The sequence below is a fragment of the Oncorhynchus mykiss genome, chromosome 4, assembly GCF_013265735.2.
Source record: "Oncorhynchus mykiss isolate Arlee chromosome 4, USDA_OmykA_1.1, whole genome shotgun sequence".
In the NCBI taxonomy this organism is placed as follows: Eukaryota; Metazoa; Chordata; class Actinopteri; order Salmoniformes; family Salmonidae; genus Oncorhynchus; species Oncorhynchus mykiss.
In genome coordinates, this window is record NC_048568.1 from 8,591,314 (window position 1) to 8,615,649 (window position 24,336).

Sequence of the window (24,336 nt, forward strand, 5' to 3'; positions counted from 1 at the left end):
CTTGAGGCAAATGTTCCTTTTTTATTATAACAGAAACTGATAAATAGAAAGGACCAGAAGGAATAGATGAAAAACACTTGTATACAGTCACCTCACAATGACTCACGAAAGAAATGAGGTGAGCATGCTTAAAGCACATTCCACTCAAAATACAATCTAACATGATTTCCCACACCTCAGTTGTTGCCGATGTCCCAAGGAAAGTATAAAAAACAATGTTGGGTTGTATTTTGAACATAGAAATATAAAAACAATAGGTTTCATTTTGAGTGGAACATCGCTTTAATACATAAGTCATCAAATGGTAGGTAAATATCTAACTGGAGGGACTTTCACAGAGCGCAGGCCTGATAGCTCCATTTGCACTAAAGGTAGCGTTCATGTACTGAGACTGTTCATATGGGGCGGCGGGCTTTTCTGTTGACATCATGTTCTCCTGCTGTTGACATTGGCTTGCATGGGTAAACTGAAGTCATGCCACATGTTGGGCATCTGCAGCACCAGTTGCCATGACGACCCTGGGAGACACAAGGTTAACAGAGAGTGCAAGGTCAGTGACATCAGTCCTTCCTAGCTTCTCACAAACAGGGAGAATCTCAATTGCATACTCCTTGCGTCCTCTCTCCTCACCTTCTCAAAACCCATTGGGGAAGGTCAGAGACATCTAGCTTCCTCATCCACTGGGCTTTTAGAAAGAGGCAAGAGGTACAGTGCATTGGAAAGGTATTCAGACCCCTTGACTTTTTCCACATTTTGTTACGTTACAGCCTTATTCTAAAATGGATTTTAAAAAATTTCATCAATCTACACAAGCAAAAAACGTTTTTATACATTCATAGAAATGAACAGTATTCAGACCCTTTGCTATGAGACTCGAAATGGAGCTCTGGTGCATCCTGGTTCCATTGTTTGTGGACTCCAATTACAACGTGATTGGAGTCCACCTGTGGTAATTTCAATTTATTGGACATGATTTGGAAAGGCACACACCTGTCTAGATCTGTCCACCCGGCCAAACTGGGCAATCAGGGGAGAAGGGCCTTGGTCTGGGAGGTGACTAAGAAACTGATGATCTCTGACAGAGCTCCAGAGTTCCTCTGTGGAGATGGGAGAACCTTGGAGAAGGACAACCATCTCTGCAGCACTTCACCAATCAGGTGTTTATGGTAGAGTGGCCAGACGGAAGCCACTCCTTAGTAAAAGGCACATGACAGCCCACTTGGAGTTTGTCAAAAGGCACCTAAAGGACTCTCAAACCACAAGATTTTCTGGTCTGATGAAACCAAGATTGAACTCTGGCCTGAATGCAAAGCGCCATGTCTGGAGGAAACCTGTCACCGTGCTGTGGGGATGTTTTTCAGCGGCAGGGACTGGGAGACTAGTCAGGATGGAGGGAAAGATGAACGGAGCAATGTACAGAGAGATCCTTGATGAAAACCTGTTCCAGAGTGCTCAGGACCTGAGACTTGGGTGAAGGTTCACCTTCCAACAGGACAACAACTCTAAGCACACAACCAAGACAAAGCAAGGAGTGGCTTTGGGACAAGTCTCTGAATGTCCTTGAGTGGCCCAGCCGGAGCCTGGACTTGAACCCGATCGAACATCTCTGGAGAGACTGGAAAATAGCTGTGCAGCGATGCTCCTCATCCAACCTGACAGAGCTTGAGATTATCTGCATAGAAGAATGGGAGAAACTCCCGAAAAACAGGTGTGCCAAACTTGTACTGTCATACCCAAGAAGACTCGAGGCTTTAATCACTGCCAAAGGTGCTTCAGCAAAGTACTGTGTAAAGGGTCTGAATACCTCTGTAAATGTTATATTTCTGTTTTTTATTTATGATAAATGTGCAGAAATGTAAAAAAAACTGTTTTTGCTTTGTTATTATGGGGTATTGTGTTTAGATTGTTTTTTCCCCGTGTCAATCTAGTCCATTTTAGAATAAGGCTGTAACGTAACAAAATGTGGATAAAAGTCAAGGGGTCTGAACTTTTTCAGAATGCACTGTATGCGATTGAGATTCTCCCATAGTTTTCTACATAGACTCCCCAAAGAGAGCGGGGGATGGATATACAGAAGAGAGTTCCCTCGATACCTAAAGAAATAGGTGAAATCTGTTTCCTCAGATGGCTTTTCTCAAAGTTCTATTAGTGTGATTCATTCAATTCTCATTGATGTTCGACTCAGACTGTCTGACATTTCGGAGAACTGGAGTTGGTAACTTCTATTCTATTTCATCCCCTTGTATAGGCCTGGTCAAACTTTTCCAGTTAGGCCCTTTCATTTTCATGCAAACTGATTCAAATCTACTGTATAACTGTAAAGGTCATTGACAGACAGGTCATCTTACCAGCTTCCATTCTAACCCAGCCCAGGAGACGGTCTGAGAAGGTGAAGGGGATATGGTTCCAGAGGTCCAGCTCCAGAGTGCAGATCTGAAGCTCGTAAGGTGTGACCCTGCTGAAGAGCAGCTGGTGAGACCACTCTGGACTGGGCTTCTTCTTCAGGACAGGGGTCCTCAGGACCAGCTCCCTGGACCCGGGGAGAGTCAAGCACCTAAAAAACACACAATATATAGATTTAACATTTTGTTCTATCCTCAAAATCCTATTTCCTCTAACTCTAATTCCTAACCCTAAACCTAACCACTAAACCCTTACGCTAACCTTAATTCTAAACCTAATTGTAAACTTAAAATAGCTTGTTTCCTCATTGGGACGTGGGAAATGTCCCCACGACTGAGACATTTCCTTGTTTAACTCTATACACACACACACACACACACACACACACACACACACACACACACACACACACACACACACACACCTAACTGTATAGTAGATGAACACACATAAGTAGAAACAAAAATACACCAGTACACACACAACAATATCGCACGCCAGCAAACCCACACACTAGTCATATATTTACCCTTTAACATAGGTGTTCTGACAGGTGTTTGCTTTAGTGGGTAGATTTTTGACACCAGTGACGAGAACAGTCAGTTGGCCAACGTCATGTGGTCCAATGTGAACCTCTGTGTGGAGAAAGAAAGAAAACAAGCTAATTTCAATATAAGGGATCATCTGACCCCTACTGCTGTAAAAACACAATGTACAGCACCAAGTGTGTGAGGCAATGAATTGTAGAGAGCCAGCCTACCATCTGTGTGGCAAACCCAGGACGGCTGGGACATGGAGCTGAACTTCACTCTGACCAGGAGTTCTCCTGCTGTATCCTGCTCTACTCTACTCCTTTCTGGGCTCTCGGGCTATAGAGAGAGCGCGAGCATGTGAGAGAGAGAGAGAAGAGACATACCCCCCTAACCAACACTGCTAACTGTGTTTAAATACATTTATTCATAGAGATATCAAAGGGTATTTTGTGAACATTGCTTAATGATCAGCCGTTATGTCCTACCTTGGGACACAGGGGGTACCAGCTGGAGCCCTGGGTGTTGCTCTCCTCAAACATCCACCCCTCCAGAGGGACGAGAACCTCTCCCAGAAACACCTTCTTCAGAGTCCCATAGTGCCACACAGACACCTGCAGAGTACTCCTGGACAACAGGGGGCGCTCCATCTGGCACTGTGTAACAGGGAATACAACACATTGGTGGGTGAAATACAGGGGATTCCTTAACAGTGTAGACTATTTTGACTATATTTTGTAGTGTTTCCTAATGAATATGACAGAGATTTTTCTCCTTACCTGTAAAACTTCATTATAAATGGGATCCGTCGTGTTCCTCTTGACAGTCGTCTTCAGTTTGGTGCTCTGAGACTTCTCCGGCAGTAGATAAACCTTTACATACCTGCTCATGAGGGTGACATACAGTACAAGATAAGGAGATATAATATGCTAATGGTTCACAATACACCAGAGAGTAATAATCTGGTGTCATAGGCATAGAATTACTAGAATGGGCCTCCCCATTCAAGTCAACGTTCCCATGATGGGTAGTCCATCTATTTCTATCACAGGAGGAGGACAGGCTCATGGTAATGGCTGGAGCAAAATCAGGGCAATGGTATCAAATACATCAAACAAACGATGCCATTCCATTCGCTCCGTTCCATTATTATGAGCCGTCCTCCCCTCACCAGCCTCCTGTCATTTCTATGATCTAGTGCAGGGTTTCCCAAACTCGGTCCTGGGGCCCCCCCTGGGTGCACGTTTTGGTTTTTGCCCTATTACTACACAGCTGATTCAAATAACCAACTCAACAACAAACTTTGATTATCTGAATCAGCTGTGTAGTGCTAGGTCAAAAACCTAAACGTGCACCCAGGGGTGGGGGGTGGTGTTGCCCAGGACTGAGTTTGGGAAACCCTGAACTAGTGTATTGAGTAATACTGCTTACGGATTACACTTCTTCCTTTTGAGATCTCCATAGGCCAAGTTTCTGCAGCCGCAGATTGTGATCTCCAGGCAGGAAGTGAGGTCGTTGAAGGCGATGGCGAGCTCTAGCTCTCCCATCACACTGCTGATCTCCGAGAGATCACAGTCTGTACCAGTGCTACTAGCACTACTGCCCTGTAATACAGATCAAATGTCACATTACAGCTTTAAAAGAACGCTATGACAGCAGATAGACTATGCAGGTCTATTCTGTAATTAAGCATGCAGATGTTTTGGATGTATTCATCTCTCGCTTCTCTGCCAGATTTGCAAGATATGAAAAAGACTTGGTAACCACATAACAAACAGTAACAACAATCTGTATCTGATCAAATGTCAAAGGAGTTGTGAAGCTACAGGATGTTTTGCATAAGCTGCTATGTCGCAAGGTTTCATCTTAATTTCTCTCTCTTCATCATCAGGCCACTCAACTGACCCTCTTTCCCCCTAAGTACTCTGAGCCGAGGGAAATGTCCTCATCAGCCCCCGATGAGGAACCGCTTTGGTCGTCATTTCGGCTCCTCCTGAACAGGTTGGGAAGACTGGGGCCTTTGGTTAGCTGTGAGGAGAGAAGTTGTGTCTGTTATAAATTGCACACTTTTTATTCATATTGTGGTGAATTCGGGGGTAGCGTCACCAGGACTTGAACCTGGGAATCAGTCCAACATCGGAGGCAGTACACCAAGATGCTTGAACCTCTTGATAAGGTCACAAGGTGTTGCTACAGTTGCTGTTTTCCTAAAGTCTCTCCTGTCTGAAATAATTGTCAGTGTCATAATATGATAAATATCTCACTCACATGTAGGGGGGGGGGGGGGTCTCTTTGCTTTACCTCTTTTATGTGGACTCTGACATCAGAGTGTAATACTTTTACACACAGTTGAGGGGTTGATTTTTATTTGGTTTCTCTTACATTGGTGGATTTGTTGATGTTCGTGTCAGAGAGGCTTTTCTGGCCAGAACTCTGTCCCTGTCTATTGTACACTGTAAGCAGATCCTGTTCCACTCGCACATCCTCCTGTGATCTGGAGAACCCTGGAACCCGAAAGGTAGGATAAATAACACACACAGACCGTCTCCATACATAATGTAGCACTTCTGACGTGCTGCTTGTGAACAAGCCACACTATAAATATCATACCTTATCTGGTTGCCTAGGTGCAGTTTCCTTAGCACCATGACTATGCATAAGGATAGCTTATCAACATTAAGATACGTTTTGTGATAACTTTCAGAGGAAATGTGTCGCTGTTTTGACATCCTTTATTGGATCCTTTCTTTCTCTCCAAGATGTACTTCAAATTAGCCAACACATATTCAAATATATATGAAACGCCTTGTTCTGCCAGAAACGGATCACTTACTTCTCATGTGGCTGGTGAGGGAAACCATCAGATCCTCCATAGACTTGGTGAAGGGTTTTTTCAAGGAGTTATTCAGTCCCTAGATATCATCAAACCACAAAATGATTGATAACACATTTGACAGACCAAATCAGAATTGTGGTTTATGAAACAAAACCTTACCCCTGATCTACTAACGGATAGACCGTCGTAATAGGGTGGAGGGGTTGGCGGCACGACTGCTATATGACTAGAGAATGAAACGCACACAGAGAATGCAATTTACAGTTTATATGACACTGTATTCATTGTTTTCACCTGCCCCTATCCATACAATGCACTGTTTTCCCACCAATTTCTAATGAAATGACATGTTTTTATTATTGGTCATGTACACTGAGTTCACAAAACATTAAGAACACCTGCTCTTTCCAAGACATAGTAAGTCCAGGTGAATCCAGATGAAAGTTATGATGCCTTATTGATGTCACTTGTTAAATCCACTTCAATTAGTGTAGATGAAGGTTAAACAAGTTAAAGAAGGATTCTTTAAGTCTTTAAGACAATTGAGATGTGTCTGTGTGCCACTCAGAGGGTGAATAGGCAAAACAAAATATTTAAGTGCCTATGAACGGGGCACGGTAGTAGGCGCCAGGCGCCCCTGATTTGTGTCAGGAACTGCAATGCTGCTGGGTTTTTCACGCTCAACCGTCTCCCCGTGTGTATCAAGAATGGTCCACAGGACATCCAGCCAACTTGACACAATTGTGGCAAGCATTGGAGACAACATGGGCCAGCATCCCTGTGGAACGCTTTCGACACCTTGTAGAGGCCATGCCCAAGGCAAAAAGGGAAGGTTCTCCTATTGTTTGGTATCCTCTGTGTACATATCTGCATCTATCTGTGTCTATATCTTCAGTCTTCCAGACTGTACGGTCACATAATACAGCAGCATAGAATACGTTTGTGTAAATTAATAAATTAAGACCGCTCATCAACTTACCTCAACCTCTGGTAGGACTTCAGTAGTTTCTCCCCAATAGTCTCATGCATATCTGTAAAGTATTAGAATATTGCTATAGCTTCCAACAGTAGTCCAAACAGGGCTGTTTCTATCATTTTCTACATATTTTGCCATGGGACAGAGAGAACATTTAGCAGTTTTAAAACGAATTTCATGCAATTCTACTCATTTTGCTGCAGGGCCCTAAATGACACTTACAGTGTCTTCAGAAAGTATTCATACCCCTTGAATTTTTCCACATTTTGTTGTGTTACAAAGTGGGATTAAAATGGATTTGTCTTTTTTTAGTCAATGGTCTTAACAATTTATTTTTTATTTTTTATAAAACACCACTATGTCTAAGTATTCAACCTCCTAAGTCAGTACGTGTTAGAATCACCGTTGGCAGCTATTACAGCTGTGTGTCTGTCTGGATTGTGCTACATTTGCCCAATATACTTTACAACATTCTTAAAGCTCTGTCAAATTGGTTGTTGATCATTGCTAGACAGTCATTTTGAGGTCTTCTCATAGATTTTCAAGTAGATTTAAGTCAAAACTGTAACCTTTATACTTTACTCAAGTATAGTTTTACTGGGTGACTTTTACTTTTACTTGAGTCATTTTCTATTAAGGTATCTTTACTTTTACTCAAGTATGACAGTTGAGTACTTTTTCCACCACTGCATGTCAGTACATACTGTACACACAAGTAGGTAACATGGGGGAGAGGCGTTGTGTTGTGATGTGTTTCTTTAATAATTTTATAAACCATGTTTGCTCTTCACCTGCACTCATGACTCTGTATGTTTCCTTGAATTTGTTCTGGACCTGGGGACTGTGAAAAGACCCCTAGTGGCATGTCTGGTGGGATAAGTGTGTGTGGCAGTGCTGTTTGTAAGTTGACTATGCAAACAATTTGGAATTTCCAACACATTAATGTTTCTTATAAAAACAAGAAGTGATGCAGTCAGTCTTTCCTCAACTCTCAGCCAAGAAAGACTGGCATGCATAGTATTAATATTAGCTCTCTGATGATTACAATGATTACAATGTTCTGGGCCAGCTACAGCTAAACTAGGTCTTTCCGTGCAGCACTCGACCACACGACTTGACAATATTCAAGATAAGACAAAACTAGAGCCTGCAGGACTTTGTTACGAACAGACCTCTCCCCATCTCTACAACCATTGAATCTATATGTTTTGACCATGACAGTTTACAATCTAAGGTAACACCAAGTAATTTAGTCTCCTCAACTTGTTTAACAGCCAGACCATTCATTAGCAGATTCAGCTGAGGTCTAGAACTCAGGGAATGGTTTGTACCTAATACAATCCTCTTAGTTTTAGAGCTGTTCAGGACCAGTTTATTACTGGCCACCCATTCCAAAAGGGATTCATTGACTTCATTAGCTGTGGTTGCTGATGCGTATATGGTTGAATCATCAGCATACATGGACACACATGTTTTGTTTAATGCCAGTTGTAGGTCATTGGTAAAAATATAAAAGAGTAGAGGCCCTAGAGAGCTGCCCTGTGGTACACCACACTTTACATGTTTGACATTAGAGAAGCTTCCATTAAAGAAAACCCTCTGTTCTATTAGATAGATAGCTCTGAATCCACAATATGGCAGAGGCTGTTAAACCTTAACCTGTTGTTGAGAAAACACATGTGTTATGGTCAATAATATCAAAGGCTGCACTGAAATCTAACAGCACGGCTCCAATAAGGTTCTTATCAATTTATTTCAACCAATCATCAGTCATTTGTGTCATTGCAGTGCATGCTGAGTGCCCTTCTCTTTAAACTTCTTATGGTTGGGGGCAGTATTGAGTAGCTTGGATGAATAAGGTGCCCAGAGTAAACTGCCTGCTACTCAGGCCCAGTTGCTAATATATGCATGTTATTATTAGATTTGGATAGAAAAAACTCTGAAGTTTCTAAAACTGTTTGAATGATATCTGTGAGTATAACAGAACTCATATGGTAGGCAAAAACCTGAGAAAAAAAATCAACAAGGAAGTGGGAAATCTGAGGTTTGTAGTTTTTCAACTCTTTGCCAATCGAATATACAGCGTCTATGAGGTCAAATTGCACTTCCTAAGGCTTCCACTAGATGTCAACAGTCTTTAGAACCTTGTTTGATGCTTCTACTGTGAAGGAGAGGGGAATGGGAGCTGAATGAGTCAGTGGTCTGGCAGAGTGGCATGATCTGATCACAGGCGTTCACGTGAGAGTTAGCTTGCGTTCCATTGCATTTCCGAAGACAATGAAGGAATTCTCCAGTTGGAACATTATTGAAGATTCATGTTAAAAACTTCCTAAAGATTGATTCTATACTTCATTTGACATGTTTCTATGGACTGTAACGGAGCTTTTTGACTTTTTGTCTGCTCGCGCGTCATGAATTTGGATTACTGGGCTAAATGCAAACAAAAAGGAGGTTTTTGGAAATAAATTATGGACGTTATCGAACAAATCAAACATTTATTGTGGAACTGGGATTTCTGGGAGTGCATTCTGATGAAGATCATCAAAGGTAAGTTAATATTTATAATGTTATTTTTGACTTCTGTTGACTCCACAACATGGCGGATATCTGTATGGCTTGATATGTTGTCTGAGCACTGTAATCTGATTATTGTATGGTGTGCTTTTACGGTAAAGCTTTTTTGAAATCTGACACAGCGGTTGCAATAAGGAGCAGTGTATCTATAATTCCATGCCTAATAGTTGTATCTTTTATCAATGTTTATTATGAGTATTTCTGTAAATTGATGTGGCTCTCTGCAAAATCCCTGGATGTTTTGGAACTACTAAACATAACGCGCCAATGTAAACTCAGATTTTTGTATATAAATATGAACTTTATTGAACAAAACATACATGTATTGTGTAACATGAAGTCCTATGAGTGTCATCTGATGAAGATCAGGTGGTTAGTGATTAATTTTATCTCTATTTCTGCTTTTTGTGACTCCTCTCTTTGGCTGGAAAATGGCTGTGTTTTTTTGTGACAATCGTTTGTGGTGCTTTCGCCGTAAAGCTGATTTGAAATCGGACACTGGGATTAACCTCTAGTGACTCCCCATCCCGGGTCCGGGAGCGTAATCATCGACTGACACTAATTAGCATAACGCAACGGACATAAATATTCCTAGAAAATATTCCTATTCATAAAAATCACAAGTGAAATATACTGAGACACAGCTTAGCCTTTTGTTAATCATCCTGTCATCTCAGATTTTCAAAATATGCTTTACAGCCAAAGCTGTAGCATTTGTGTAAGTTTATCGATAGCCTGGCATAGCATTTTGTCCAGCTAGCAGCAGGTAACTTGGTCACGGAAATCAGAAAAGCAATCAAATTAAATCGTTTACCTTTGATGAGCTTTGGATGTTTTCACTCACGAGACTCCCAGTTAGATAGCCAATGTTAATTTTTTCCAGAAATGTTATTTTTGTAGGCGAAATAGCTCCGTTTGTTCTTCACGTTTGAATGAGAAATCGACCGGAAATTACGGTAACGAAAACGCCGAAAAATATTCCAAATTAGCTCCATAATATCGACAGAAACATGGCAAATGTCGTTTATAATCAATCTTCAAGGTGTTTTTCAAATATCTATTCGATAATATATCCACTGGGTGAATTGGTTTTTCAGTAGGACCGATTGGAATAATGGCTACCTCTGTATTTTACGCGAGAATCACTCTGAGAGCCATCAGGTGACCACTTGCGCAATGTAGCCGCTTACGGGTATTCTTCAACATAAATGCGTAAAACTACGTCACAACGCTTGGGGAATACATAGAAAAGGTCATCTGGTTGATAGCCCATTCACTGCTTAATAGGGACGCATTGGAACGCAGAGCTTTCAAAAGATGAGTCACTTCCGGATTGGATTTTTCTCAGGCTTTCGCCTGCAATATTAGTTCTGTTATAGTCACAGACAATATTTTTACAGTTTTTTTACAGTTACAACTTTAGAGTGTTTTCTATCCTAAGCTGTCAATTATATGCATATTCTAGCATCTTGTCCTGACAAAATATCCCGTTTACTACAGAAACTTTATTTTTCCAAAAATGAAAATACTGCCCCCTAGTCACAAGAAGTGTATCTTTAAAATGGTGTAAAATATTTCTATGTTTGAGGAATTTTAATTATGAGATTTCTGTTGTTTTGAATTTGGCGCCGTGCACTTTCACTGGTTGTTGTCATGTCGATCCCATTAGCGGGATTCAAGCCATAAGAAGTTTTAAGCATGCTGAAAGTCTGTTTTTAATTTGTTTACAGAGAAATAGCATTTCCAATTTTTCCAACAGTTTGCTAAGAGCTGGCAGCAAGCTGATAGGTCTGCTGTTAGAACCAGTAAAGGTAGCTTAACTACTCCTGGGTAGTGGAATGACTTTGGCTTCCCTCCAGGCCTGAGGACAATTTTTTTAACCTCTAGGCTCAGATTAAAGATTTGACAGATAGCTGACTCTGTAGACACTCCTACCATCCTCAGTAGCTTTCCATCTATGTTGTCAATGCCAGGAGGTTTCTCATTATTGATCAATAACAATCATTTTTCCACCTCTCCACACTAACTACAAAAATCAAACTTACAATGCTTTTCTTTAATTATTTGTTTTTTATGCATGAGTATGATTCGTTGTTGGCATTTCCTGCCTAAGTTTACCCAAAATAATTGGCAACATGAAATGGTTTTGTGATGAATATGTCATCTGATTTCATCTTTCTGAACCTAATTTCATAGAAAGTACTCCAAGTTTTTCCCATCATTCTTTATATAATTGATCTCAGCTTTCTAATACAGTTTCTTATTTTAAGTTAACTTCTTGGCGCACCGATCCCTTTATCATTTTCATCAACATCCGCTGAATTGCAGAGTGCCAAATTTAAATTAAATTACTAAAAACATTTAGTAAACTGAGTAAATACTCAATTTACCTTGTTGTTAATCCACCTGGCATGTCAGATTTCAAAAAAGCTTTACAGCGAAAGCAAACCAAGCGTTTATGTTAGGGCAGCTCTCTCAGCAGACAAAACATTACAAACAGCTAGCAGCAAAGTAGATTGGTCACAAAAGTCAGAAAAGCAATAAAATTAATCGCTTATCTTTGATGATCTTCGGATGTTTGCACTCACGAGACTCCCAGTTACACAATAAATGTTCGTTTTGTTCGATAAAGATTATTTTTATATCCAAAAACCTCCATTTGGTTGGTGCGTTTTGTTGAGTAATCCACAGGCTCGTGCAGGTCACGACGGGCAGACGAAAATTCCAAATAGTATCCGTAAAGTTCGTAGAAACATGTCAAACGTTTTTTTATAATCAATCCTCAGGTTGTTTTTACAATAAATAATCGATAATATTTCAACCGGACGGTAGCTTTTTCAATAGGAGAGATAAAAGGTCTGCTCCAAGCTGCTAGCGCATGCAAAAATCTAAGGACACCCAGCTATCCACTGACTCAATGTGATCATTCTCGCTCATTTTTCAGAAGAAAAGCCTGAAACAATGTCTAAAGACAGTTCAACACCATGTGGAAGCCATAGGGAAAGGAATCTGGTTGATATCCTTTTAAATGGAGGGAAGGCATGCAATGGAACAGAAAGGTTTCAGAAAAACAGCACTTCCTGGTTGGATTTTACTCAGGTTTTCGCCTGCAATATCAGTTCTGTAATACTCACAGTCAATATTTTGACAGTTTTGGAAACTTTAGAGTGTTTTCTATCCTAATCTGCCAATTATATGCATATTGTAGCTTCTGGGCCTGAGAAATAGGCAGTTTTATTTGGGTACGTTTTTCATCCAAACATCAAAATACTGCTCCCTCGTCTCAAGAGGTTCAAGTCACAAAATGTCTCAATTTGCAGTAAGTCAACCAGTTAGATGTGCAGCTAGACTTAGCCACTCCTTTTGCCCCATCTCTTTCAACCATATAGTCTTTTAATTCCTCATCAATCCATGGAGCCTTAACAGTTCTGACAGTCAGTTTCTTAACAGGTGCATGTTTATCAATAAATATAAGAAGTAATTTCATCATCCAAAGAAGAGTCACAGCAAAATATTACTTTAGGCCTAGCTTTTGGAACTTTGACTTTCCTGGATATAGCCACCATATTGTGATCACTTCATCCAATGGTTACGGATACAGCTTTAGAACAAAGTTCTACAGTATTACTAAAAATGTGATCAATACATGTGGATGATCTTGTTCCTGTAGTGTTAGTAAATACCCTGGTAGGTTAAATAATAACTTTTACCAGATTACAGGCACTAGTTGCGGTGAGAAGTTTCCTCTTGAGTGGACAGCTTGATGAAAACCAGTCTATATTCAGGTCCCTAAGAAAGTAGACTTCTCTGTTTACATCACATACACTATCAAGCATTTCACACATTCACTTGGTGGCCTATATAGCAACACCCCAAAAGAAAAGGCTTTAGATGTGCCAGGTGAACCTGCAAACACAACACTTCAATAACACTTGACATGAGATCTTCTCTAAGTATTACAGGGATATGGCTCTGAATATATATATATAGCAACACTTCTCTCATAAGCATTCCTGTGTCTTCTAAATATGTTATATCCTTGTACTGCTACTGCTGTAACATCAAATGCATTATCTAAGTGAGAAATGGCTAATATATTAATGTTGTCTGATGTTAACAAGTTATTGATTTCATGAATCTCCACCTAAATCTTCCTGTGGTCCATCTTCAGTTTCTGCAAGATCATTTCCCTCACTTTGTCCTCAGACTCTGTCCAGGTCTCATGTGGAGATTCTGCAATTCCGTCCTCAACACCGTTGTTCCAACTTGATTGTCCCTCGACATAATCTGATTTCTCCGTCATTGTTATCATGGATTCACATACAGAACTGATGTCCTCTCTCAATGACTTACAGACTGTTGTAATCTTGCTATTCTGTTTAAACTCATCGAGCTGACCGTGGGAGAACTGCAAACTGTTCTTCAGGTCCTGGGCCTCTTTGGTCATGTCAATTCTTTTATTAGTTTACTAGTTGACACCAGTATTTGGACACAACACTTCAAGCTATTTTCTTGTTGTTGTAACAACTGCTTGTGTTTAAAAGGTCCTTCACATGTGATAGATGGACACCATTGTCTTCAACGGTACTCCCACGGGTTTTGGTCATTGTCATGGTAGCAACGTAGGTTACGCTATTAATCCTTGCAGTTCCAGACCGCGTCGCGGTATGCGTTCAGGCCCTCAAGAAAACCCAGCAAACTTGATAAGCAGCTAGCAACGCTTTGTATTCAGGACAAAAAGTGTATTGCTTTGCCACATTTAATTTTTTTTATTACTTTAGTGCCTTCTTGAAAACAGGATGCATGCTTTGGAATATGTTTTATTCTGTACAGGCTTCCTTCTTTTCACTCTGTCAATTAGGTTAGTAATGTGGAGTAACTACAGTGTTGTTGATCCATCCTCAATTTCCTCCCATCACAGTCATTCAACTCTGTAACTGTTTTAAAGTCACCATGCCTCATGCTGAAATCCCTGAGCGGTTTCCTTTGTAGTGACTGGGTGTATTGAGACACCATCCAAAGAGTCATTCAAAACTTCTCCATGCTCAAAGGGATATTCTATGTCTGTTTTTCTATTTGTACCCATCTACTAATAGGTGCCCTTCTTTGCATTGGAAAACTCCCTGTCCTTTGTGGTTGAAACTGTGTTTGAAAATCACTGCTCGACTAAGGGACCTAACAAATAATTGTATGTGTGGGGTACATGTAATACACTATTGTTGCACTCAAGAGTGAGTCCATGCAACTTATTATGTGACTTTTAAGCACATTTTTCATACATTTGTACAAATTCAGAAAAACATGTTTTGTCGTAGCTGAATCAGAATTAGTTACGTAACATTGATAAATAAGATGTTTTATTTACTTTCATAATATGCTTATGTGAGATACTTGTCATTAGGATGTCTTTTTTTGTATTTTACTGTCGGCAGTTGCATTTTCCTTTCTTCTCTAAGGAAAAGTCACTTGGGGCCCAGAGAGGGGAAAGGTCAGGCTTGTCTTTTACATGTCTGGTAATATGCAGAATATCAGAAAGGGAGAAGTCAGAATTGAACATTGTCTTTATATGTGAATGTATCTGTTAAACCATGTGATGGGGAGATGTCGTGGAAAATTGCAAGATTATGTTATAGTGCTTGTAAGATTATTTTATAATCTTTGTATTGCATTAGAATGGTTGTTTTATTTGACAGAATATTGTGTGTGTTCCACTGAGGATGGGCCTCTATGAGATAGCACTGACAGAGGAGATTTACGATGTCTTTGGCCAAGAAAGCCTAAAGAGCATTCCAGATAGCGAGGAAATGTCTTGGTACTATGAAGTACCAGGAATGAGATTAGAATCTCGTTTTAGAGACCAAACTGAACGATCATTTATAGCTAATGCTATCTGGCTATGGGATACTCCTTTTTTAAGTAAAAGGCCCTTTGTGAAGAGTTCCTGAGACCTGTGGTTTGTCATGTAAGTTGAGAGGGGTGGATCTTTGCTATAAAAGATCTCAGTTGCCATTATGTTGACACTCTCAGAATTCATTTATAGACACTGAATTGATCTGAGAGTCACAGGGCTATGGTGAAGCTCATATAATTAAAGATGAAGTTTAAATAACTCTGACTTGTGTGTGGTTTGTAAACTCTCCTCATTTAGTAATACAGGAAATTACCACGACAAATTCCTCTTTGACTTTATGGGGTAGGCCAGTGACAAAAAATAAACGCAATTTAATACATTTTAATTTCAGGCTGTAACACAACACAATGTGGAAAAAGTCTAAGGGTATGAATACTTTCTGAAGGCACTGTATGTTGCATATGTCTAGAAACAGCACTGAGTACACACACAATTTAATATTGCTGTTATGGACTTTCTCCCACTCTCCCAGGCAATGTCGTAGCAGAGAAGCAACAATGCATTATTTAGTCAAAGTCAGCTGATGTAGAAGATCACTAAGCAAACAACTGAAAATATATATTCCTGCATGAGGTATTATTTAACAAGTATTGTATAGCTGTATTTTTTTTTTAATATATAAGGCATATTATTTATGAGTGAATTATGCATATTAATTAGGAGTGAATGGGGCACGTGAGGAGCATAGGAAACAAACCTGCATCAGGTGGAAATTTCTTGGCCCTCTCTTCTACAAACCACTCCCCAGACCTGAACTTCACCTCTCTGAGAAGTGGATTTTAGATGAATTAATCTTTGTTTAGACTACAAAGGAAATACTGTACCTGTTGTCAGTTAATTCTCTTAATAAGTTAAAACACCTTAATCATTGATAAGGATTAGAGGATTACAACAATAAAAATGTTAGTCAATATCACAGTCAACCACGGTTATAGTGTTGACATTCTATGTTATGGCACTGGCATGACAGTGTATGTTATTGCACTAACATAAAGGTATGTTATATATGTTATAGTAACAACATAAAAGTCTATGTTACGGCGCTGACAGGACATCTATGTTATGGCATTGAAATGCGTCCTACCTGTAGGCGTGGCAGACGGTGCACTTCCAGTCCAGCATGGACACGCCCACGCGGCACTTGTTGCAGATGCGGTGACTGCAGCCTCGGCACACAGCGCCCGAGTTCCAGAACTTGCCCAGTGGCCTCTGACAACGGGCGCACGTCCTCTCGCTGTATTGCCGGGCAAAACTCTTTGCACCTTTCCTCCGGATGTCCTGTAGTTCCATCTTCAGCCTCCTGTAAAAGCAGATGGTGGCAGGTGGAGTTACAGTAGCGACGGCAGTGCTTTAACAACTGTACTTACAGTCCTCTTTACATCCGTATTTTCTGTACATTGTTGAAGTAGCTGCTTTGCTGCATTCATTCAGATTGACTGCCTCATAATTTCTAATAAACCATAAAACAACAACAATGAATCCTATTTTGAGGGGCATCATTGTTATTGTCACAGTCTCCACAGATCCTAAAAACCCCTCAAAGGGGAGTTGTTGTACAGTGTTCATGCAGTAAATGTGAAACACTTGGCTTAATGTGAATAATATTGTTTACCTGATCCTGTCCTCCTCCGTGCTGCGCAGAAGTCTGTCCCTCTGAAGAACCTCTAGAACCTTCTCTCGTTCCAGAGCCTTGAGCAGACTCAGATCCATCTTGAAAAATGGGTCTCTTTCTCTCTCTCACTTCCACTCTGTACTCTTCTTATTTTTCTTCTTCTCTCGTCCACACTCTACCTCTCCAATCTCTCCTTCTCTCTCCTCCCTTTGTTCCACCTTCTGTTTCTTTCTATTAGGTACCGGATGCTTCTACAAGCTGGACAAAGTCTTTACTTGTTACTAGACTCAGGGCAGAATGAAGGTCATGTTCATTTCGCTGCACAGTCAAAGACATCCCATCTTCCGTCACGATATTCACAGAAGCTCTCTCCGCTTCGCATCACAGACCTCAATATGGATTGGTCCTCAATGTTTCTGCTCCGGTGACCCGCCCCACCTCTTACGTGCTGCTCTCTAGCCCCTCCATAGTGTTGCACCTATCTAAAGAGTGACAGACAGGGAGCGTAAACTTTGACCTATAGTTGCAGGGATCCTCTTCTCAAAGTCCGATGACTGATGTACACTTTGCTCACTAGGACAAGAAAATAGCAACCAGTCAGTCAGTCATTGTAGTCCTCCCAATAACGGCCCACTCACTAAGGCAGAACAATGAAATACCAACAAATACAATGTCATATGATATACTTTAGAATTAGATGCGCTGCATAGAAAGTGCTACAGTATCAGACTCATTTGATAACCAATTGAACGTATCTCGCCCTTCCTCCCGACTCTTGTACAGTCATTTCCTCCTACGACGTCAAAGTCACAGTGCTTTGCTCAGAATAGTAAATCACATTTGGTCCGGCCACAGGGCCCAGAACGCTCCTCTCACAGCAAGCTGCCTACCGCTGTTACAGTACTGTAGCAATGCTTCATTGAAGGCAGCCCAAAGCAGGACCACACACACACACACACACACACACGTCAACCAAATGCCAACCGCTGCATTATTAATGACCGAAGCATCTATTTTATTTTCTCAGAGCGAGTATATATTTTTTTGGAAGTGGGGATGTGAAGTATGGAGAGAAAGGGGGAAAGAGCTTATCAGTGACTGGATGCCACCCTGTGTTGGTAGATAAATGTCTGTCTCTGCCATTTTCCAGGGCAGCAGAGGGCCACTGTAAACAATCAGTGTCAAATGTGATTAGGGCCCAAAGGGGAAGCAGCAGTTTCTTTATGTCCCAAATGGCACCCTATTCCCTACATTGTTCACTTGTTCACAGAGCCGCATGGGCCCTATTCAAAATAAGTGCACTGTATAGGGAATAGGGTTCCATTTGGGAAGCTTTATCCTTACGTCTCAGAGAGGGAGTGAACAGGAGACTCTGACTAGTTATCAACCTTATATGCTTTTAAAGGCAGGCTGCACTTTGTCCATCAGTGGTCAAATAGGCCTTTAAAGGCTGTAGCAGAGAGCGTGTAACAAACCAGTAGCAGCTTTGTTTTCTTCTATCAAATCATGTTTAATGATTGAGCATTATTTAAATGTTTCAAGGCAATTTATTTAAATGTTTTACCTTTATTTAACTAGGCAAGTCAGTTAAGAACAAATTCTTATGTTCAATGACGGCCTAGGAACAGTGGGTTAACTGCCTGTTCAGGGGCAGAACGACAGATTTGTACCTTGTCAGCTCGGGGATTTGAACTTGCAACCTTCCGGTTACTAGTCCAACACTCTAACACTCTAACCACTAGGCTACCCTGCCGCCCCAGTCAAAATCAAAAGTAATGGTATAATAACATAGTTATACTCCAGTTGTTCCTATGCAAACATATCTCCCACATTGTTTCTTTGGGGTGCAGGGTGTTCAAGTTGGGTTTGTAAAGTTCTTATGAGGCATTTTCAAGAGCTGTTTTTCAAATGCTGTCTTTTCCAAGAGGTTCCCAAACTAGGGCTCATCTGTTAGGAAAATGGGGTCACAGGAAAATGTAAAAAACACTAATAAATACAAATAAAAAATATATATTCAGAACGTATTCAGACCCCTTGACTTTTTCCACATTTTGTTATGTTACAGTCTTATTCTAAAATGGATTAAACCATTTTTCCCCTCATCAATCTACAAACAATACCCCACAATGACAAAGGAAAAACAGGTTTAAAAAAAACAGCGATTACAACCTTGAGTCTCATGGGTATGACAGTGCAAGCTTGGCACACCTGATTTGGGGAGTTTCTCCCATTCTTCTCTGCAGATCCTCTCAAGCTCTGTCAGGTTAGACGGGGAGCGTCGCTGCACAGCTTTTTTCAAGTCTCTCCAGAGATGTTCGATCTGGTTCAAGTGGCTGGGCCACTCAAGAACATTCAGAAACTTGTCCCGAAGCCACTCCAGTGCTGTCTTGGCTGTGTGCTGAGGTTTATAGTCCTGTTGGAACAATGACCCTTCGCCCAGTCTGAGGCCCTGAGCACTGTTGAGCAGGTTTTCATCAAGGATCATGATGTACTTTGCTCCGTTCATATTTCCCTCGATCCTGACTAGTCTCCCAGTCCATGCCACTGAAAAACCTCCCAACAGCATGATGCTGCCACCACCATGCTTCAACTGTAGGGATGGTATTGGCCAGGTGATGAGCCGTGCCGGGTTTCCTCCAGACGTGACACATAGCATTCAGGCCAAAGAGTTCAATCTCGGTTTCATCAGACCTTGTTTCTAATCATCTAAAAGACCTTTAGGTCTCCAAGAGGGCTGTCATGTGCCTTTTACTAAGGAGTAGCTTCCGCCTAGCCACTCTACCATAAAGGAACTGATTGGTGGAGTGCTGCAGAGATGGTTGTCCTTCTGGAAGGTTCTCCCATCTCCACAGAGGTACTCTGGAGCTCTGTCAGAGTGACCATTGGGTTCTTGGTCACCTCCCTGACCAAGGCCCTTCTCCCCTGATTGCTCAGTTTGGCCGGGTGACCAGCTCTAGATGATTCCATTTAAGAAAGGATTCCATTTAAGAATGATGGGGGCCACTGTGCTCTTGGGGACCTTCAATGCTGTAGAAATGTGTTGGTACCCTTCCCCAGATCTGTGCGGCCAATTCTTCCGACCGCATGGCTTGGTTTTTGCTCTGACATGCACTGGTGTGTGCTTTTCCAAATAATTTCCAATCAATTGAATATGCCACAGGTGGACTCCAATCAAGTTGTAGCAACATCTAAAGGATGATTAATGGAACAGGATACACCAGAGCTCAATTTCGAGTCTCATAGCAGAAGTTCTGAATAGTTATGTAAATAAGGTATTTCTGTTTTTTAATACATATTTCAAAACACCTGTTTTCACTTTGTCATTATGGGGTATTGTACGTAGATTGATGAGGGAAAAAAAGTCATATAATCCATTTTAGAATAAGGCTGTAAAGTAACAAAATGTGGAAAAAGTGAAGGGGTCTGAAATGCACTTTCTGAATGCACTATATATAACTATATATTACTACGTACACCTTAGCCAAATACATTCAAACTCAGTTTTTCACAATTCCTGACATTTAATCCTACGAAAAATTCCCTGTCTTAGGTCAGTTAGGATCACCACTTTATTTAAAAAATGTGAAATGCCAAAGATAGATTTTGTTTCTTTCATCACATTCCAAGTGGGTCAGAAGTTTACATACACCCAATTAGTATTTGGTAGCATTGCTTTTAAATTGTTTAACTCGGGTCAAACGTTTTGGGTAGCCTTCCACAAGCTTCCTACAATAAGTTGGGGGAATTTTGGCCCATTCCTCGTGACAGAGCTGGTGTAACTGAATCAGGTTTGTTGGCCTCCTTGCTCGCACATGCTTTTCCAGTTTTGCCCACACATTTTCTATAGGATTGAGGTCAGAGCTTTGTGATGGCCACTCCAATACCTTGACTTTGTTGTCCTTAAGCCATTTTGCCCCAAATTTGTAGAATAATAGTGAAGAAATCAAAACTTTGAAATAACACATATGGAATTGTGTAGTTACCAAAAGAGTGTTAAACAAATTTGAGATTTGTTTTATTCTTCAAAGTAGCCACCATTTGCCTTGACAGTTTTGCACACTCTTGGCATTCTCTTAATAATATCATCTTTGTATCTCAGAATCATTGTAATGTGGTTAACCTTAAAAGTCTAAATGACAATGGTTCAAATCTAAAATATACAATTCAACCAGAGAGTGCCTTTAGATCATGGGAAAAGGCCTTAACAGTCGCTCTTGAATCATTCCCACGGTGAATGGCTATGCCTGCTACGCTATGAAACCACACACTCTTGCAGAGACTTTGATATCACCGCTGCAATTGATATGGTTAAAAACAGGGGCGCAACTTTCACTGGGGACATGGGGGACATGGCCCCCCCACACATTCTGAAATTGCATTTTTGTCCGCCTCAATTTTATCATTGGAATGTGATACAAAACGAGGCAACGGTGTAGTTTAGGACCATGCGGACGTCTCCGAGCGGTCGGGTAGGCTGTGTGAAGTGTTTATCCGAGTGGACAAAAAAATAATTATGTTCCCCCCCACTTCTTAAACCAAAGTTGTACCCCTGGTGAAATGTAGAGGTACAGAAACTCACATCAGTACCTTTGTCAGATAACACTGTTAAACTTAGAAGGAGGAAACTGACTGAATGACTCAAAAACTCTCCAGCTTATGCTCTCCAAATGGATCTACTACGCCTGTTAGCAAAACTATGTGGAGATATGAGATCAGCATGACCATGTTCTATTTCACACCGAGGCTTGGTGGTTATTGGGGGGGGGAGTGTTGGAACAATTTTTTTGCATTGATAGAGGAACGGATGTCATTCACAATGGATGTAAAAAATAAATAAATAAAGACTTGGTTGACTTTCTGTGTAATGAAAAGAAAATAACAGAAAACAGCATCAGTATGTGTCCCGCAAGAGTGATGACTGCTCACCTCTAATGCTTGGAAGAGCACTTTGGGAACTACTTCCCAATTTGTTTGACTGTGATCCTAGTTCAGTTGACATGCTGGTAAGTGAAATCGAACAGTCGATCAAGCTGTCATGTGACCAAATGCTGCAGACAATGAATTCTCGGGTCATTACGAAGGAGTTTTGGTTCCTGACTCAAAGGGAATACCCTGCCGTCTCTCTCTGATCATTAATGCAGAGTTCAAGACAACTGGGAACTGGGAACTGGGAAATCTCAAACTTCCGACTTTAGTGCGTACAAGACAACTAGGAACTCGGAAAGAAACAAGCTTTGACTGGGAAGATTGTTTTGAAAGGTCATCCAACTCAGAATTCCAATTCGGGAACTCTGGCCTGTTTCTAGAGCTCTGCCTTTCCGACCTAAAGATTACTAAAGCCATGATTTGACCTCATATTTCTCAGAATTCCCAAATGTCTTGAAAGCAACATCAAACTCATGGTATGCTACACTTCGCCAGCTCATATCTGTGTGAAGCTGGATTCTGTGCTCTTGTCTACATTAAAACTAAATATCGATCCAAGGCCGGATGTGACTGCAGAGATGAGGTGTGCGCTGTCGACCACGTCCCCTAACTTTGTGAAGTTCTGACTTGACATGCATCAAGCACACCCACCATCTCATTGGTGGTGGTGAGGTAAGAGACATTATGTCAGACTCATTTGCAATTGACTGTCATAGCCCCACAATAAACGTATGTGATGCTGAGTTGAGAAGACGATCAGATGTACTGTTAGAATGTTTTCAATTGACTGTCATAGCCCCACAATAAATGTATGTGATGCTGAGTTGAGAAGACGATCAGAAGTACTGTTAGAATGTTTTCAATTGACTGTCATAGACAAGTAAAAAAGCAAACCGTCTGTTAATTACATATTTTTTCACATGGTCGGGGTCGCAAGAATTTTCTGATTTCAAAATGGGGTCGAGGGCAAAGAACTTGGGAGCCCCTGCTTTAGTCTGACTTCAATGCCATTGGCAGTGCTAAATTTGAATGGCAAATGTCAGTCAGTTTCTGACTTACATTTCAACTGTCATGGTGAAATGCAGTCATTTCATGAATACAAGCAAAAGTTAGACCACCATGATTCAGCTTAAGTGTGGTTAAACGGGGATGATGACTTCCCAGAAGTGACAGTGACCCGCTCGCATACCACCACAGAAGTGACAGTAAGGGGACACCTGACTCTGTGTGTGTGTGTGTGTGTGTCTGTCTGTCTGCTGTGAGAACTGCACTAAACTCACATGGGGCCCTCTGACACATTTCCCTAGCAGATAGATGTTTCCTGGAAGCCCTAGGTTAGCTTGCTACTAACCAATACAGGCACCACACAACTCTGCCAAAGAGATGTACATAGCAACAGAGGACTCCACCCTTTCTGCATATTCACAGATCATCACAGATACCAAATAAAGATCCTCGGAATAGGTTGCATTTCTCACTCAGGGTTGAGGGAAATCCCTTTTCAATTCACTAATTTCCCACTGGGGAAATGGAATTGACCCCAACACTGTTCCTCACACAAGAGGAGCTCCAAGCGCAGTATAGTCTGTCTCTGTCTGACCCTTAGTTGACCATTGCCTCATCACCATTGAAAGATCTTTGATCTCAAAGTCTGTACCTATTGTCTGGTCACACAGTCCAAACACAGAGCTTTGTGACTGTGTTGTGACTGTTTGACCTGTCTGGTACTGCTCGTGTTTGGTCAGCTGAGGCAGTTCTGGTCAGCTTTCCGCTGCAGCGTCCTTTGTGAGCTTCGCAGATAACCCCCATATTTCCACATACATTTACAATGATAACATTCACTCAACACTCATACAGAACTATGGCCATTGATCTCTGCGTACGCTAGACAATGGAAACGTCTGAGACCTATTAGTAACCTACCATTCAATAAAATAGTCAATCCTTTCCCCCATTGAAATGATTGATCGCTAGCATGGTTAAAGTGTTTAGTAGGAAAATTGAGATATTTAATGGTGTGACTTTGACAACACAAAGTGATATCAAATGTAACAAGCACAATAGAAATCTATGCATTGCTTTGCACCAGATTGAGAATAAAATAAAATGTCAAACACAATGCTCACAGCCAGTAAGACAAATCCTTGCCCTTTAGATACTGTAGGTCATGTACCTCTTTAGCGTACTACTAAACATTACAGTAACGAAATACACAGGAATGACAGTCAATCAATAGGCCTAAACTGTGGATGCCACTGGAAGGATTGACTCCTAATCATCACACAGCAAAGTTTAAGCAGACTACCGAGCTGAGGAGTTCACCTCAAAGGAATACGCTAGTTTCTTTATTTTATCCATAAAATTAGAATCTAACAATAATAATAATCTAACAATGAAAATCACTGGTGGCACTTACTGAAGAACAGTTACCAGCTGCATGAACCGTGTCCTCCTAAAACAGCATCAGTCAGATGAAGTCAGATGAAGACAGGGTCTTACCTCAGTGCAGCGTTGTGCTTATGAGTGGTCACCCTGAGAGAGACAGATTCTTATGAAGAGGCAATCAAG

General features: G+C 41.0%; 1 protein-coding gene across 1 annotated transcript; it reads right to left on the reverse strand.

The window, feature by feature from the left end:
* Nucleotides 1-90: 90 nt before the first annotated feature.
* Nucleotides 91-24,322, reverse strand: LOC110522030 (synaptotagmin-like protein 3). The gene is made up of 16 exons (XM_036975554.1): nt 24,185-24,322; nt 16,843-17,415; nt 16,315-16,530; nt 15,928-15,995; nt 6,749-6,800; nt 5,929-5,995; nt 5,767-5,845; nt 5,316-5,437; nt 4,839-4,961; nt 4,365-4,537; nt 3,713-3,815; nt 3,422-3,589; nt 3,164-3,272; nt 2,933-3,038; nt 2,349-2,554; nt 91-518 (listed from the first exon to the last, which is right to left on the reverse strand). Exons 2-16 carry the CDS (start codon nt 16,938-16,940, stop codon nt 427-429), a joined length of 1,782 nt encoding a protein of 593 aa, XP_036831449.1. The 5' UTR covers nt 16,941-17,415; nt 24,185-24,322; the 3' UTR covers nt 91-426.
* Between the last annotated feature and the right edge of the window lie 14 nt (nt 24,323-24,336).

Bases quoted from the DNA above. Each gene is read 5' to 3' on its own strand.
- LOC110522030 (XM_036975554.1), bottom strand. From the start codon at position 16,940: ATGGATCTGAGTCTGCTCAAGGCTCTGGAACGAGAGAAGGTTCTAGAG. The intron at 4,962-5,315 runs GTAAGAGAAACC...CTCTCCTCACAG, and splicing joins ACATCAACAAATCCACCAAT to CTAACCAAAGGCCCCAGTCT. The intron at 3,816-4,364 runs GTAAGCAGTATT...CCTCATGAGCAG, and splicing joins AAAAGGAAGAAGTGTAATCC to GTATGTAAAGGTTTATCTAC.